Consider the following 14,784-nt stretch of genomic DNA (forward strand, 5'->3'; position numbering starts at 1 on the left):
ATCAGCCTCTTTCTACAACTTGCCCTGTGTTGCCGATTTTATCATTGATATTCTGCTTGGATCACCAAGTGCTGAGGTAAGGCTCACTTTATACAAAAGCCCTTTGGTCTTGCTCTGCCTGGGCTCCTGGATGCCTGAGGCAGTGTGGGGACTGTAGAGGGAGTGGTGTTAGTCCTCCTGGGGAGTCACGTAGAGCGCTGCAGATCATTATGACAGTGACCATTTAGACTCGCACCTTCCTTCCTTGTCTGTGTTTCACCGGAAGTTAAGATACTAGTGCTATGATTAACTTGCATTTATTTATAACAAACAAAATCTTACAGTGTTCAACATCCATAGCTGGCCAAGTCAGCCAACATTAAACATTAACTTGTTGGCCCAAATCAAGAAAGACCAACTTCAAGCCGTGAACTTTCATTAGGTCTTAGAATTCTCATTTTCGTACATAACCTTGAAAATTAACTTTGAGACACATGAAGAAGAGGTTTGTTTGTTTGTTTGTTTGTTTCTAATTTTCATTTAAAATTATAAGCCTGTTGATTAGAGTAGAATGTGCTGTGCTTAGACACTCAGTCATGTCTGACTCTTGGCAGCTCCATGGGCTGTAGCCCGCCAGGCTCCTCTGTCCATAGGGATTTTCCAGACAAGAATACAGGAGTGACTTGCTATGCCCTCCTCCAGGGGATCTTCCCAACCAGGGATCAAACCCAGGTCTCCCGCATTGTAGGCAGATTCTTTACCATCTGAGTAGAATCCACTACTAGAATAATTTGGGAAATCAGTACCCAGACCACACTTGATTTAAATTAGCCCTAGTTTATTCAATGTAAACTTTACTGACTGAAATGCTCACACCCTTATAGCATCGTTCAGAGTATGGACTTTGGAGGAAATTCATTTTTTAAGCAGTCTATGTGTTTATTGATGTACATCCTTGGCCACTAAAAATGTGATTTCAGATTCGCCGTGTTGCCTGCGATCAGCTGTATACTCTGAGTCAGACAGATACTTCAGCCCACCCAGATGTGCAGAAGCCAAACCAGTTTCTGCTGGGTGTGATTCTCACTGCTCAGCTGCCTCTCTGGTCCCCAACCAGTATCATGCGAGGAGTCAATCAGAGGTATGTAATAAGATGAAAACGTTCACGTCATACAGAGAGGGAGTAATGATTTGTGTACTGCTCCCCTACAGGCCACAGTGCATGACTGAGGTGACAGAATCTCTCCTTCTCTCTTCCAGCATGTATACCTTGAAAGAAGGCATCTCAGGTTTTCCTCCCATTTAGGACCAAAGAGTTAGAAGAAATAATACCAGGCTTTCTTTCTCTCCACCACCCCAGCTTCTATCTCCACCTACCCCAAAAAGAAGACTCACCTGGTGGTTGAGAAACTGCATTATTTGAGCCAGATCACTGCGTAAAGAGTTCACACCTGTACATCACATTTTTAGCATACTTTATAACTCCATCTCTAGAGGTACTAGGGTATCCTTCTAGCTTTTTCTTGGGTTTATACATCCTGGACATGGAAGGAGGCTTGTGGTCCAGGTTCAGAGACTTGAGTAAAACGATTCTGCCTAACCCATCTTACCTCCTGAGGCAAGCCTGCCTACAGGGGTGCCCCAGTGTAGGCTCAGCCTGGGAGGTCAGGAATCCCACATGGACCTCAAGTTTAAGCCACATTTCCAGCTCAGCTTTATCAGCAAGCCCTTGCTCTGGGGCTTAGAAGACACCACAGAGATTTGTGAAATCAGTATATATTTTCCTTTGTATATGCTTTGTAAATTAGAGCCCTTAGTAGAAATGTTAGAGCTACTCCAAATACCACCAGACACATCCACAATTGGGTGTCACTTCCACTTCAGCTCAGCCTCTTCATTCTTTCTGGATCTGTTTCTCTGTTCTTCTCCAGTATCATACTGGACACCTACCGTCCTGTGGGGTTCGTCTTTCAGTGTTGTATCTCTTTGCCTTTTCATACTGTTCATGGGGTTCTCAAGGCAAGAATGCTGAAGTGGCACAGTACAACTTGTTTTCACATGCTGGGCTGGGTGAAGCTTAAGCTGGAATCAAGATTGCCCGGAGAAATATTAATAACTTTGGATATGCAGATGACACCATCCTAATGGCAGAAAGCAGAGGATCTAAAGAGTCCCTTGATGAAGGTGAAAGAGGAGAGTGAAAAAGCTGGCTTAAAACAGCATTCAAAAAACTAAGATCATGGCATCTGGTCCCATTGCTTCATGGCAAATAGATGGGGAAACAATGGAAACAGTGACAGACTTTATTTTGGGGCACCAAAATCACTGTGGATGGTGATTGTAGCCATGAAATTAAAATACATTTGCTCCTTGGAAGAAAAGCTATGACAAACCTAGACAGTGTATTTAAAAAGCAGAGACATCAGTTTGCCCACAAAAGCCCATCTGGTCAAAGCTATAGTTTTTCCAGTAGTCATGTATGGAGAGTTGGACTATAAAGAAAGCTGAGCACCGAAGAACTGACATTTTTGAACTGTGCTGTTAGAGAAGACTCTTGAGAGTCCCTTGGACAGCAAGGAGATCAAACCAGTCAATCCTAAAGGAAATCAACCCTGAATATTCGTTGGCAGGACTGATGCTGAAACTCCAATACTTTGGCCACCTGATCTGAAAAGCTTATTCATTGGAAAAGATGCTGATGCTGGGCAAGATTGAGGGCAAGAGGAGAAGGGGGCAACAGAGGATGAGATGATTGGAAGGCATCACTGGCTCAATGGACATGAGTTTGAGCAAACTCTGGGAGCTAGTGAAGCACAAGGATGCCTGGCATGTTGCAGTCCACGGGTTGCAGAGAGTTGGGCCCAACTGAGTGACTAAATAGCAACAAGAGCTCCAAATACCAAACTTGGTCTTTTTTTTTCAGTGTAGTAAAATATACACAGGGGCTTCCCTGGTGGCACAGGTAGTAAAAAATCTGCCTGCAGTGTGGGAGACCCATGCTCAGTCCCTGGGTCAAGAAGATCCATAACATAACGTTTAACATTTTAACGATTTTTAACTGAACAGTCAGTAACATTGAGTGTATTCACCTTGCTGTGCAGCCAAGCTCTTTAGCATTCTAAACTGCAAGTCTGTACCCAGTAAGAAATCAGTAAATGCAAGACTGGTAAATTTGATTCCAGAAAATATCTATGAAAAAAAATATACCTGAGTCAAAAGTCAGTTAAAGTAACTGTACAGACTTACAACATATGTGACAGACAGCAGCTAATTTTGATAATACATATGAAGAGATACTATAAATCACAAAAGACCAACAGCCAAATAGAAAAATGGACAAAGGACATGATGAGACACCTCAGAGACAATCTTGTAGATGATTTTTTTTTTTAGATTTGCTAGATTTTTTTTTTTCTTTTACTGTGGTAGAATATGCATAACATAAAATTTGCAATTATATCAGTTTTAGGGGTGTAACTTAGTGAAATTAAGTACATACACATTTTTGTGTAACCATCACCACTGTCTGTTTCCAGAATTTTTCCATCATCTCAAACTGAAATTCTTCTCCCATTAAACAAGAATACCTCATTCGTTTCCCTCCTCCCTCCAGGCACCGGCAACTACCAGTTTACTTTCTATCTCTATAAATTTGACTATTCTAGGTACCTCGTAAAAGTGAAACCATACAATATTTGTCCTTTTCTATCTAGCTTATTTCAATTACCATAATATTTTCAAGGTTCATCCATGTTACAGCGTGAGTGAGGGTTTCATTTCTATTCAACACTGAATGATAATTCCTTCTTGTATATATCATACTTTGTTTATCCATTCACCATCAGTTCAGTTCACTTCAGTCACTCAGTCATGTCTGACTCTTTGCGACCCCATGAATCACAGCACGCCAGGCCTCCCTGTCCATCACCAACTCCCAGAATTCACCCAAACTAAAGTCCATTGAGTTGGTGATGCCACCCAACCATCTCATTCTCTGTCATCCCCTTCTCCTCGTGCCTGCAATCTTTTCCAGCATCAGGGTCTTTTCAAATGAGTCAGCTCTTCGCATCAGGTGGCCAAAGTATTGGAGTTTCAGCTTCAACATCAGCCCTTCCAATGAACACCCAGTCTCCTTGCAGTCCAAGGGATTCTCAAGACTCTTCTACAACACCACAGTTCAAAAGCATCAATTCTTCAGTGCCCAGCTTTATAGTCCAACTCTCACATCCGTACATGACTACTGGAAAAACCATAGCCTTGATTAGATGGACCTTTGTTGGCAGAGTAATGTCTGCTTTTTAATATGCTGTCTAGGTTGGTCATAACTTTCCTTCCAAGGAGTAAGCATCTTTTAATTTCATGGCTGCCGTTACCACCTGCACTGATTTTATAGCCCTAAAAAGTAAAGTCAGCCACTGTTTCCACTTTACCAAGAGGCAGGTCAGGTAGTCTGGTATTCCCATCTCTTTCAGAATTTTCCACACTTTATTGTGATCCACACAGTCAAAGGCTTTGGCATAGTCAATAAAGCAGAAATAGATGTTTTTCTAGAATTCTCTTGCTTTTTCGATGATTTAGTGGATGTTGGCAATTTGATCTCTGGTTCCTCTGCCTTTTCTAAAGAACCAGCTTGAACATCTGGAAGATCACGGTTACATATTGCTGAAGCCTGGCTTGGAGAATTTTGAGCATTACTTTACTAGCGTGTGAGATGAGTGCAATTGTGCGGTAGTTTGAGCATTCTTTGGCATTGCCTTTATTTGGGATTGGAATGAAAACTGACCTTTTCCGGCCCTGTGACCACTGCTGAGTTTTCCAAATTTGTTGATATATTGAGTGCAGCACTTTCACAGCATCATATTTTAGAATTTGAAATAGCTCAATTGGAATTCCGTCACCTCCACTAGCTTTGTTCATAGTGATGCTTCTTAAAGCCCACTTGACTTCACATTCCAGGATGTCTGGCTCTAGGTGAGTGATCACACCATCGTGATTATCATGGGTCATGAAGATCTTTTTTGTACAGTTCTTCTGTGTATTCTTGCCACCTCTTCTTAATATCTTCTGCTTCTGTTAGGTCCATACCATTTCTGTCCTTTATTGAGCCCATCTTTGCATGAAATGTTCCCTTGGTATCTCTGATTTTCTTGAAGAGATCTCTAGTCTTTCCCATTCTATTGTTTCCCTCTATTTCTTTGAACTGATCACTGAGGAAGGCTTTCTTATCGCTACTTCCTAATTTTTGGAACTCTGCATTCAAATGGGTATATCATTTTTCCTTTGCTTTTCACTTCTTTTCTTTTCACAACTATTTGTAAGGCCTCCTCAGACACCCATTTTGCTTTTTTGCATTTCTTTTTCTTGGGGATGGTCTTGATCCCTGTCTCCTGTACAATGTCATGAACTTCCATCCATAGTTCATCAGGCACTCTATCAGATCTAGTCCCTTAAATCTATTTCTCACTTCCACTGTATAATCATAAGGGATTTGATTTAGATCATACCTGAATGGTCTAGTGGTTTTCCCCACTTTCTTCAATTTTAGTCTGAACTTGGCAATAAGGAGTTCATGATCTGAGACACAGTCAGCTCCTGGTCTTGTTTTTGCTGACTGTTTAGAGCTTCTCCATCTTTGGCTGCAAAGAATATAATCAATCTGATTTCGGTGTTGGCCATCTAGTGATGTCCATATGTAGAGTCTTCTCTTGTGTTGTTGGAAGAGGGTGTTTGCTATGACCAGTGTGTTCTCTTGGCAAAACTCTATTAGCCTTTGCCCTGCTTCATTCCGTACTCCAAGGCCAAATTTGCCTGTTACTCCAGGTGTTTCTTGACTTCCTACTTTTGCATTCCAGTCCCCTATAATGAAAGGAACATCTTTTTTGGGTGTTAGTTCTAGAAGTCAAAGGTTGTTGCTGAACCACGAAAAGACACCAGGATTCTTGGCCTCTGGAGGAGAAGAATTCAATCCGGGGCCAGAGACAAGGCTTGATCGCTCAGGGCATTTGTGTAATAAAGTTTTATTAAAGTATAAAGGAGACATAGAAAGCTTCTAACATAGGCATCAGAAGGGGGCAGAAAGAGTACCCCCTTGCTAGTGTTAGCAGTGGAGTTATATACTCTCCAATGAATCAAAACAATGTCTGGAGGTTGTAAAGACCTCACCAGACCTACTCCCATAATTTACGTCTTAAGATAACAAGATTAGCCAGAAGATTTAATCCAGAGACTGTCCTCAAGTAGGATACATTATTGTTATATAATCCTAAGGAAAGTAAAGGGGAAAAAAAAAAGTTTGTCCTTTCTTCCTCCTTGAGAATTCCAGACCCCTCTCTCCTGGGTCTTCTTATCAATCTGCCTAGGAAATGACTCTCTCATTTCCCCCTTTACTTTTAGGAGAATTATGTTGCCAAGGGAAAGTGGCATCATTTCATTCCATAACTACTTCCTGCTGTTTAGGGGCATGGTCGCTAAATTGTTGAGGCAACGTATTCTCCTAACCCTTGTATTGAGGGTCTCTGATCCAGGGGCCCCAAGTAATAGTTGGAGGAGGCTGTGGCACTCGTAGGAGCTTGGACAACCATTTGTAACTAAAAGCCTTCATGTGTTTAGAAACAAATCCAATTACACAGTTCCAGATGCAAGCCAAAATAGTCATCAAAGCAAGTTAAAGTTAAGTCATATTATGTCCATAGTTACATCAGTCCGTCTTAGGATTGTTAGATGTTATCAGTTTAAGAAGAGGCATCACATGCGGTTGTTGTTGAAGGTATTTGCAGACTTGGAGAAAGTCTTTTCTTTGAAGAGGTGTCCACCATGGAAAGTTTTCCACTGATGAAGAGAGGAGTGCTCCACAGACCCAGCAGTTAGATTGATTGTGGAATTCAGCATAGGAATGAGCCCAGGACAGGAAGGTATTGTCTTGAGGATCAAATGGCATACTCTGGACTTTTGGAGTCAGCATAAGTAGGCTCACATAGATTATTAGGCCCATCTGAAAAGTACAAAGTCAGAGCATAGAAAGTAAAGACATAAAATGAAGTCACTTAGTTCTGGTCAGGGTGCCACCTCTTAACTCGAGTGTGATGTACCCACAGATCAATTCCTGGCACTTTGACAGCTGTGGGAGAAGAAAGAATAACCTGTTAAGGGCCTTCCCAGAGGGGCTCTAGGGATTGGACCCCAGATCCCAATGTTTTTATGAGGATCTCGGTTCCTGGCTCAAATAGAGGCTTGCTTGACTCAGAGGCTGGGTCAGGAGTCGTCTCCCAGAGTTCTGTTAGTGCCTGTTGAAAAGCTGAGAGCTGAGTTACATAACTAGTTAATTCCAAGTCTTCAAGGTCTATAACAATGTCTGTGCGTAAGAAAGGCCTTCCATAAATACATTCAAAGGGGGACAGTCCTTCCTTTTTGGGGGCAGTTTGAGCCCTCCTTAAAGCTATGGATGGGACTTTAATCCAATTGTCCTGCATCTCTTGAGTTAATTTGTGCAGATGTCTTTTGATAATGTCATTAGCTTTTTCAACCTTTGCTGAGGATTGGGGTCTCGAGGAGCAGGGTAAGTGATATTCTATTCCTAGAGCCTTAGACACCCCCTGAGTTACAGCAGCTTTAAAGGCGGAGCCATTGTCACTCTGAAGGCTCCGTGGTAGCCCAAACCTGGGGATAATTTCATAGATTAAAATCTTTATAACCTCCTTAGCCTGTTCACTATGACAGGGAAAAGCCTCAGTCCATCCTGTAAAAGTATCCACCCAAACTTGTAAGCAAGAATACCCATTAGCTTTTGGCATATGAGTAAAATCAATTTCCCAGTCCTCTCCAGGATAATTTCCACTTCGTTGCAATCCAAATTTTGCTAGCTTTTCAGTCTTTGAGTTATTTTTCTGACAAGTCTCACACCTTTTGATAATCTTTAAAGCTTTCATTACATTTTTACCTTCAAACAAACGAGAAGCCATCTGGTAAGTACTCTCTGCACCCAAATGAAAACTCTGCTGTAAACCCTTAAGAATTTTCCATTGAGCATTTTCAGGAATTAGTAATCGTCCATCTTCTGACTATAACCACCCTTTATCAGTAATCTTTGCTCCTCTTTTCTTGTATCTTTCTAATTCTTCCTCAGTGTAGATCAAAGGCGTCTGTGAAGGGATTTCGTAAAGTGCCGCTTTTCTGGCTTGACAGTCATCCAGCTGATTACCTTCAGCTACTTTACTCCCATCTCTGTTGTGTTCTTTGCAATGCATAACAGCTACTTCTTTAGGACAATATATAGCAGTTAAAAGTCTCCTGATCTGATCTCTCTGAAATGTTTAATAGATTCTCCTGTTGCTGTTTTAAACTCTCTCTTTCCATATTGCAGCATGAGCACATAAAGTCAAATAAGCATACTTAGAATCAGTGTAGATATTTATCCGCTGCCCTCTGTTTAACTCTAGAGCTCGGGTCAGAGCCACAAGCTCCGCTAACTGAGCACTGGTTCCCTGGGGGAGAGATTTTGCTTCTAAAACCTGTTCAGCAGGTGTAACCTGCTTTAGGCTTTCCATCCCGAACAAAAGAACTGCCTTCTTTAAATATTTCCATGTCAGGATTGTCTAATGGGGTATCCATTAGTTCTTCCGAACTGCATAGTTTAAAGTTAGGAATTCGGAACAGTCGTGATCAGGTGTTTTATTTTCCTTCTCAGGAAGGAAAGTGGCAGGATTTAAATTTCCACAGACTTTAAGCTTAGTTACTGGTCCTTCTAACAACAATGACTGATATTTAAGAAGCCTACTGTCTGTCATCCAAATATTAATCTTAGAATTTAAGATTCCACTCACATCATGAGAAGTCAGTACAGTAAGGTTTTGTCCATTAATTATTTTTAAAGCTTCAGGTGCTAATAAAGCCGCTGCCCCAATTACTCTTAGGCAGTGGGGCCACCCACGTGAAACTACATCTAATTCTGTGCTTAGATAAGTATTAGGTTGCTGGTGAGGCTCTCAGGGTTGTGTCAAAACTCCCAAGGCCATACCTTTTCTTTCAGTGAAAAACAAATTAAATTCTGACCCTGTGGGCAAGCTCAGAGTGGGAGCTTGCAGGAGAGCAGTCTGAAGAACCTTAAAAGCCTTTTGAGTGTCTGGAGACCAAACCAGTTTGTCAGTTTGGGCCTGCTGAGTTTCAACTATAAGTTTATATAAAGGCCAGGCAAGTTCCCCATAACCCAGAATCAAAATTCAACAGTAGCCTGTGATTCCCAAAAATCCTCTCAATTGTCTTAAAGTCATAGGTAGGGGATGATTTAGTATAGGTTTAATTCTCTCAGGGCCTATGGCCCTAGTCCCTTCTGATATGATTAGGCCCAGATATCTAGCAGATTGTTGACAAAGCTGAGCCTTTTTTCTCTTGATGCCTTGTAACCGCAGCCTGCCAGAAAGTTTAAGAAATCTTCTGAGGCTCTCAAATAAGCTTCCTCTGTCTCAGCACAAAGCAAAATATCATCTACATATTGTAACACCACTGCTTCGGAGCTATTAAAGTTTTGTAGATCCCGTGACAAACTTTGTCCAAATAAGTGAGGACTGTCATGAAATTCCTGGGGCAAAACTGTCCAGGTTAACTGAGAAGCTGGCTGTATAGGGTCCTCAAAGGCAAACAGAAATTGACTTTCCTCCACCAAAGGCACTGAATAGAAGGCATCCTTTAAATCAATTACTGAGAAATATTTGACTCCTTCAGGAATTTCAGACAGTAGAGTATAAGGATTAGGCACCACGGGGTATAAAGGAACTACAGCCTCATTTATTATTCATAAATCTTGAACTAGTCTCCATTTACCATTTGATTTCTTTATACCCAAAATAGGAGTGTTGCATGGACTGTTACAGGGAATTAGTAGTCCCTGCTCCTTTTAAATTGTCAATGATGGGTTTTAACCCTTCCTTAACCTCAGGTTTCAGTGGCTACTGCTTCTTATGTGGAAATAAGTGTGGGTCTTTGAGCTTGACAATGACAAGAATAGGATTTTGTGCTCGACCCACAGATTTTCCATCAGCCCATACTCTAGGATTTACATTTTGTTCAATTAAAGGGAGAGAAATGGAGGGCTCCATATTCATGAAAACAGAGGCATGGACCTTGCTCAGTGTATCCCTCCCCAAAAGGGGTGAGGGAGACTGACACAATCAGAAACTCCTGTGAAAATAGTACAGAATCCCAGTCACAACGTATAGAAACACTGAAGTAATACCTTTTGGCTCATCCAGACAGTCCCATTACGGAAGCGAATCGGGAAGAAAGTGGGCCAGGGGCTTCAGTAAGCACGGAGTAAGTTGCCCCAGTGTCTAAAAGGAAATCGACGGATTGGCCCCCCACAGTTATTAATACCCAGGGTTCCTCAGGTGTAATTAGGATGGGAGCTTGTGTGGGGACCCACGGGCACCTTCAGTCCTGATTGTCTTGAGAGTCCGACCCCTGAAACCTACGCCTCTGGGGGCAGTCTCTCTTCCAGTGTAGTCTTTTGCAGACTGGATATGGAGCTGGGGTTGGCTTAGATGCCTGAGGGCAATTCCGCTTGTGGTGCCCCTCCTTTCCACAGTAATAGCAAGCCCATCCCTTTTCACCTGGGTCCCTCTGGACATTTTTCTCAGGCTGTTTAAGAATGGTTCTCATAGCCATTGCGAGGGCTTCCGCCTGTTCTTTGTCTTTTTCTGCCTTTCTTTCTTTTCCTCATATTCCCTACCATAATAGACTGTCTGAGCCAGTTGTAACAGATTATCTAAAGGCTGATTTTGTCCATCAGTTCATTTCAGTTCAGTCGCTCAGTCATGTCCAGCTCTTTGCGACCCCATGAATTGCAGCACACCAGCCCTGCCTGTTCATCACCAACTCCTGGAGTCCACCCAAATCCTTGTGCATCGAGTTGGTGATGCCATCCAGCCATCTCATCCTCTGTCATCCCCTTCTCCTCCTGCCCCCAGTCCCTCCCAGCATCAGGGTCTTTTCCAGTGAGTCAGCTCTTCTTATGAGGTGGCCAAAGTTTTGGAGTTTCACCCTCAGCATCAGTCCTTCTAATGAACACCCAGGACTGGTCTCCTTTAGGATGGACTGGTTGGATCTCTTTGCAGTCCAAGGGACTCTGAACAAAGTCTTCTCCAACACCACAGTTCTAAAACATCAATTCTTCGGCACTCAGCTTTCTTCACAGTCCAACTCTCACATCCATACATGACCACTGAAAAAACCATAGCCTTCACTAGACAGACCTTTGTTGGCAAAGTAATATCTCTGCTTTTTAATATGCGCTCTAGGTTGGTCATAACTTTTCTTCCAAGGAACAAACGTCTTTTAATTTCATGGCTGTAGTCATCATCTGCAGTGATTTTGGAGCCCCCAAAAATAAAGTCTGACACTGTTTCTACTGTTTCCCCATCTATTTCCCATAAAGTGATGGGACCAGATGCCATGATCTTAGTTTTCTGAATATTGAGCTTTAAGCCAACTTTTTGGTCCATACTCCCGTTTTAATAGCTTACAGCAGATATCTGAAGCTGACTAAGTGAGAAATCTATCCTTTAAGATCACTTTTCCCTCTTCACTTTCAGGATCAATCTCAGTGAATCTGCAAAGGTCTTCTCTCAGTCTATCTAGGAATTTACCAGGAGCTTCCTTCTCCTCCTGTTCTATGTTTGCCAATTTGCCATAGTTTAAAGGCTTAGCACGAGCGTGCCTGAGTCCTTCAAGAATACATCTGACAAAATGACTCTGATCCCATCTTCCTTTAGCCATGTTGTAGTCCCATTCTGGTTTTATAGTTGGGAACCACCTGATTCCCAGTGGGGAGGGCCGTTATCTCATCTTCCCTCTTCCCTACTGATTCATTACCAAGCCATTCATCTCCATAAGCAACTGCTTTTCCCAAAACTCGAGTCTTTGAGTCGGGAGTCAGCGTTTGTCCCAAGATATACATCACATCCTTCCAAGTAAGGTCATAAAGCAGAGTAACACCTTTAAAAGCTCTAATATATTTTTTTCAGTCCTCTAAATAGTCTCCAAGAGCCTCCTTGATTCTTTGTATTTCTTGACAAGAAAAAGGCTTATTAACTCTCATAGACTGATTATTTATCCCCATGGGTGCTTCATGAAGAGGCAGCGGCTTGTGTGGCTGTTTCTCAGTCTCTCTGACTGCTCTGCACATATGATCCCAGGGATAGATTGGAGAAACCTGCTTTTCTTTATCTCTTTGTCTCCTGTCCTCCATCTCATCTAGCAAAGTAGGAGGGCAGGAGGGAGCTGAAGGAGTCACACCCAAATCTATACCCTTAGGACATAAGTCTGGTATATTTTTCAGAGAGAAAAAGGGCAGCACATATGCTACTTTTACCCATTTCCCTTGTTTTCTACAGAACCAGTATAATTGTAAAACAGTATTATACTTAAGAGACCCTCCAACCGGCCACCGTTCACCATCCTCCAGTGGGTACTGCGGCCATGCAGTATCACATAGGAAGACCAGGTGTGTCTTCTTTAAGCCCTGGGGATCAAATGTATCCCAGTTTTTCAGGATACAGTTCCAAGGAGTGCAGCTGGAATTGTTAACTCCCATCTGTAAAAGAGAAAAAAAGCGACCAGTGCCCTCTTTCTACTGGAGGCATTCCTCCCTGCTCTAGATGGGGATGTAGACAGACTTTACACCAAAGCTTTTCTTTCCTGGTCGGACTTAGTCTGTCCCTTACTGACGCAGGCCACAGACTCGTCCCTACCAGTTCTACCACCAAGACGGGGTGGGGATGCATCAGGGGTAGACTTGACGGCATCCCTGACTGATGTCCAGCTCCTCACCAGTAAAACTTTGCTTGCCTCTGATGCCACCTCGGGTACAATGAGAGTAACCTTCTGGAATGCCTCCCAGGCTAAGACTGCTGGGGGAAACATTCTCATCACCTGAGTGCCTGTGCACAACCCTGAGTATATTCCTGACCACAATAAGGCCGATACGAGCATAAAACAGATGTTCCTTCCAAGAGTCACCACACCAATATAAGAGCCTCCTCTGGTCCACTAAGAGCCAGCGTTACCAAAGGAAAAAAAACCGATTGTAGTTCCAATCTGAGTAACCTTTAACCTCAGAGATGCTCTTGTAGCTAAAACTCCATCTAACTTCCAAACTTTCGATTCCTATCGAGGCTAGGCGCTTCCTGACTACCAATCCAAATTTGGGACCCAAGTTATAGTACACAGTAACAGCATAGATCACAAGTCCCTTGAAAATCTGTGATCTGACAGATTAAGTTCATGCTTCTAATTTCCATTCTGGGCTTCCCTTGTGGCTCAGCTGGTTAAAGAATCCGCCTGCAATGCGGGAGACCTGAGTTCTATCCCCGGGTTGGGAAGATCCCCTAGAGAAGGAAATGGCAACCCACTCCAGTATTCCTGCCTGGAAAATCCCATGGATGGAGGAGCCTGTTAGGCTACTGTCCATGGGGTCGCAAAGAGTCGGACACGACTGAGCAACTTCACTTTCTTTCACTTTTCTAATTTCCAAAGAGTTATGAAATGGTCACAGAGACTGAAAAGTTTGACCGAGAAAGGAGAGTTCGGTCCACATGCTTTGCCAATTTCTGGTCAGTCCCTGAAAGAGACATTGGGTACTGCTTGGCATTGGCAGGTCGGTATAAACCCCCGACACATTTCTGCCATAAGCCGTATGAGGTCACCACGGAACCGCATAGCAGGCTCCTCACTTGCTTCGCACAGGGCGTTTATTTCATTCACGCCAGCACACCATAGCGTTAGGAAAGTACAGCAGAAAACGTGTTCGCTAGGAGAACAAAGAACTAGAGCTCCAAGCATCCTTACCTTGTCCTGAAGAATCCCGGACAAGCCCCCAAGATGAAAGGTTGTTGCTGAACCACAAAAAGACGCTGGGATTCTTGGCCTCTGGAGGAGAAGGATTCAATCCGGGGCCAGAGACGAGGCTTGATCACTCAGAGCTTTTGTGTAATTAAGTTTTATTAAAGTATAAGGGAGATAGAGAAAGCTTATGACAGGCATCAGAAGGGGGCAGAAAAAGTACCCCCTTGCTAGTATTGGCAGTGGAGTTATATACTCTCCAGTGAATCCAAAGAATGTCTGGAGGTTGTAAAGACCTCACCAGACCTGCTCCCATAATTTACATTTTATGATAACAAGATTAGCCAGAAGGTTTAATCCAGAGACTGTCCTCAGGCAGGATACATTATTATTATATAATCCTATGGAATGTAGAGGGGGAAAAAAAGTTTGTCCTTCCTTCCTCCTTGAGAATTCCAGACCCCTCTCTCCTTGGGGACCCCTAGACTTCTTATCAACCTGCCTAGGAAATGACTCTCTCAGAAGGTCTTGTAGGTTTTCATAGAACCATTCAGCTTCAGCTTCTTAAGCATTACTGGTTGGGCCATGGACTTGGATTACCATGATATTGAATGGTTTGCCTTGGAAACAGAGATCATTCTGTCGCTTTTGAGATTGCATCCAAGTACTGCATTTCGGACTTTTTTGTTGACTGTGATGGCTACTCCATTTCTTCTAAGGGATTCCTGCCCACAGTAATAGATATAATGGTCATCTGAGTTAAAGTCACCCATTCCATTCCATTTTAGTTCACTGATTCCTAGAATGTCGATGTTCACTCTTACCATCTCCTGTTTGACCACTTCCAATTTTCCTTGATTCATGGACCTAACATTCCAGGTTCCTATGCAATATTGCTCTTTACAGCATCAGACCTTGCTTCTAACACCAGTCACATCCACAACTGGGTGTTGTTTTTGCTTTGGCTCCATCCCT

At 42.8% G+C, this 14,784-nt stretch overlaps 1 protein-coding gene across 4 annotated transcripts in view; it reads left to right on the forward strand.

The window, feature by feature from the left end:
* USP24 (ubiquitin specific peptidase 24) overlaps positions 1-14,784 on the forward strand; it is a 155,942-nt gene that overhangs the window by 95,015 nt on the left and 46,143 nt on the right. For all 4 annotated transcript variants that reach the window (XM_024990127.2, XM_024990129.2, XM_002686388.7 and 1 more), the window contains 2 exons: positions 6-76; positions 960-1,120. In XM_024990127.2, the coding sequence (XP_024845895.1) occupies positions 6-76; positions 960-1,120 (232 nt within the window). The remainder of the gene's footprint in view (positions 1-5; positions 77-959; positions 1,121-14,784) is intronic.

Source organism: Bos taurus, chromosome 3 (genome assembly GCF_002263795.3).
Source record: "Bos taurus isolate L1 Dominette 01449 registration number 42190680 breed Hereford chromosome 3, ARS-UCD2.0, whole genome shotgun sequence".
NCBI lineage: Eukaryota > Metazoa > Chordata > Mammalia > Artiodactyla > Bovidae > Bos > Bos taurus.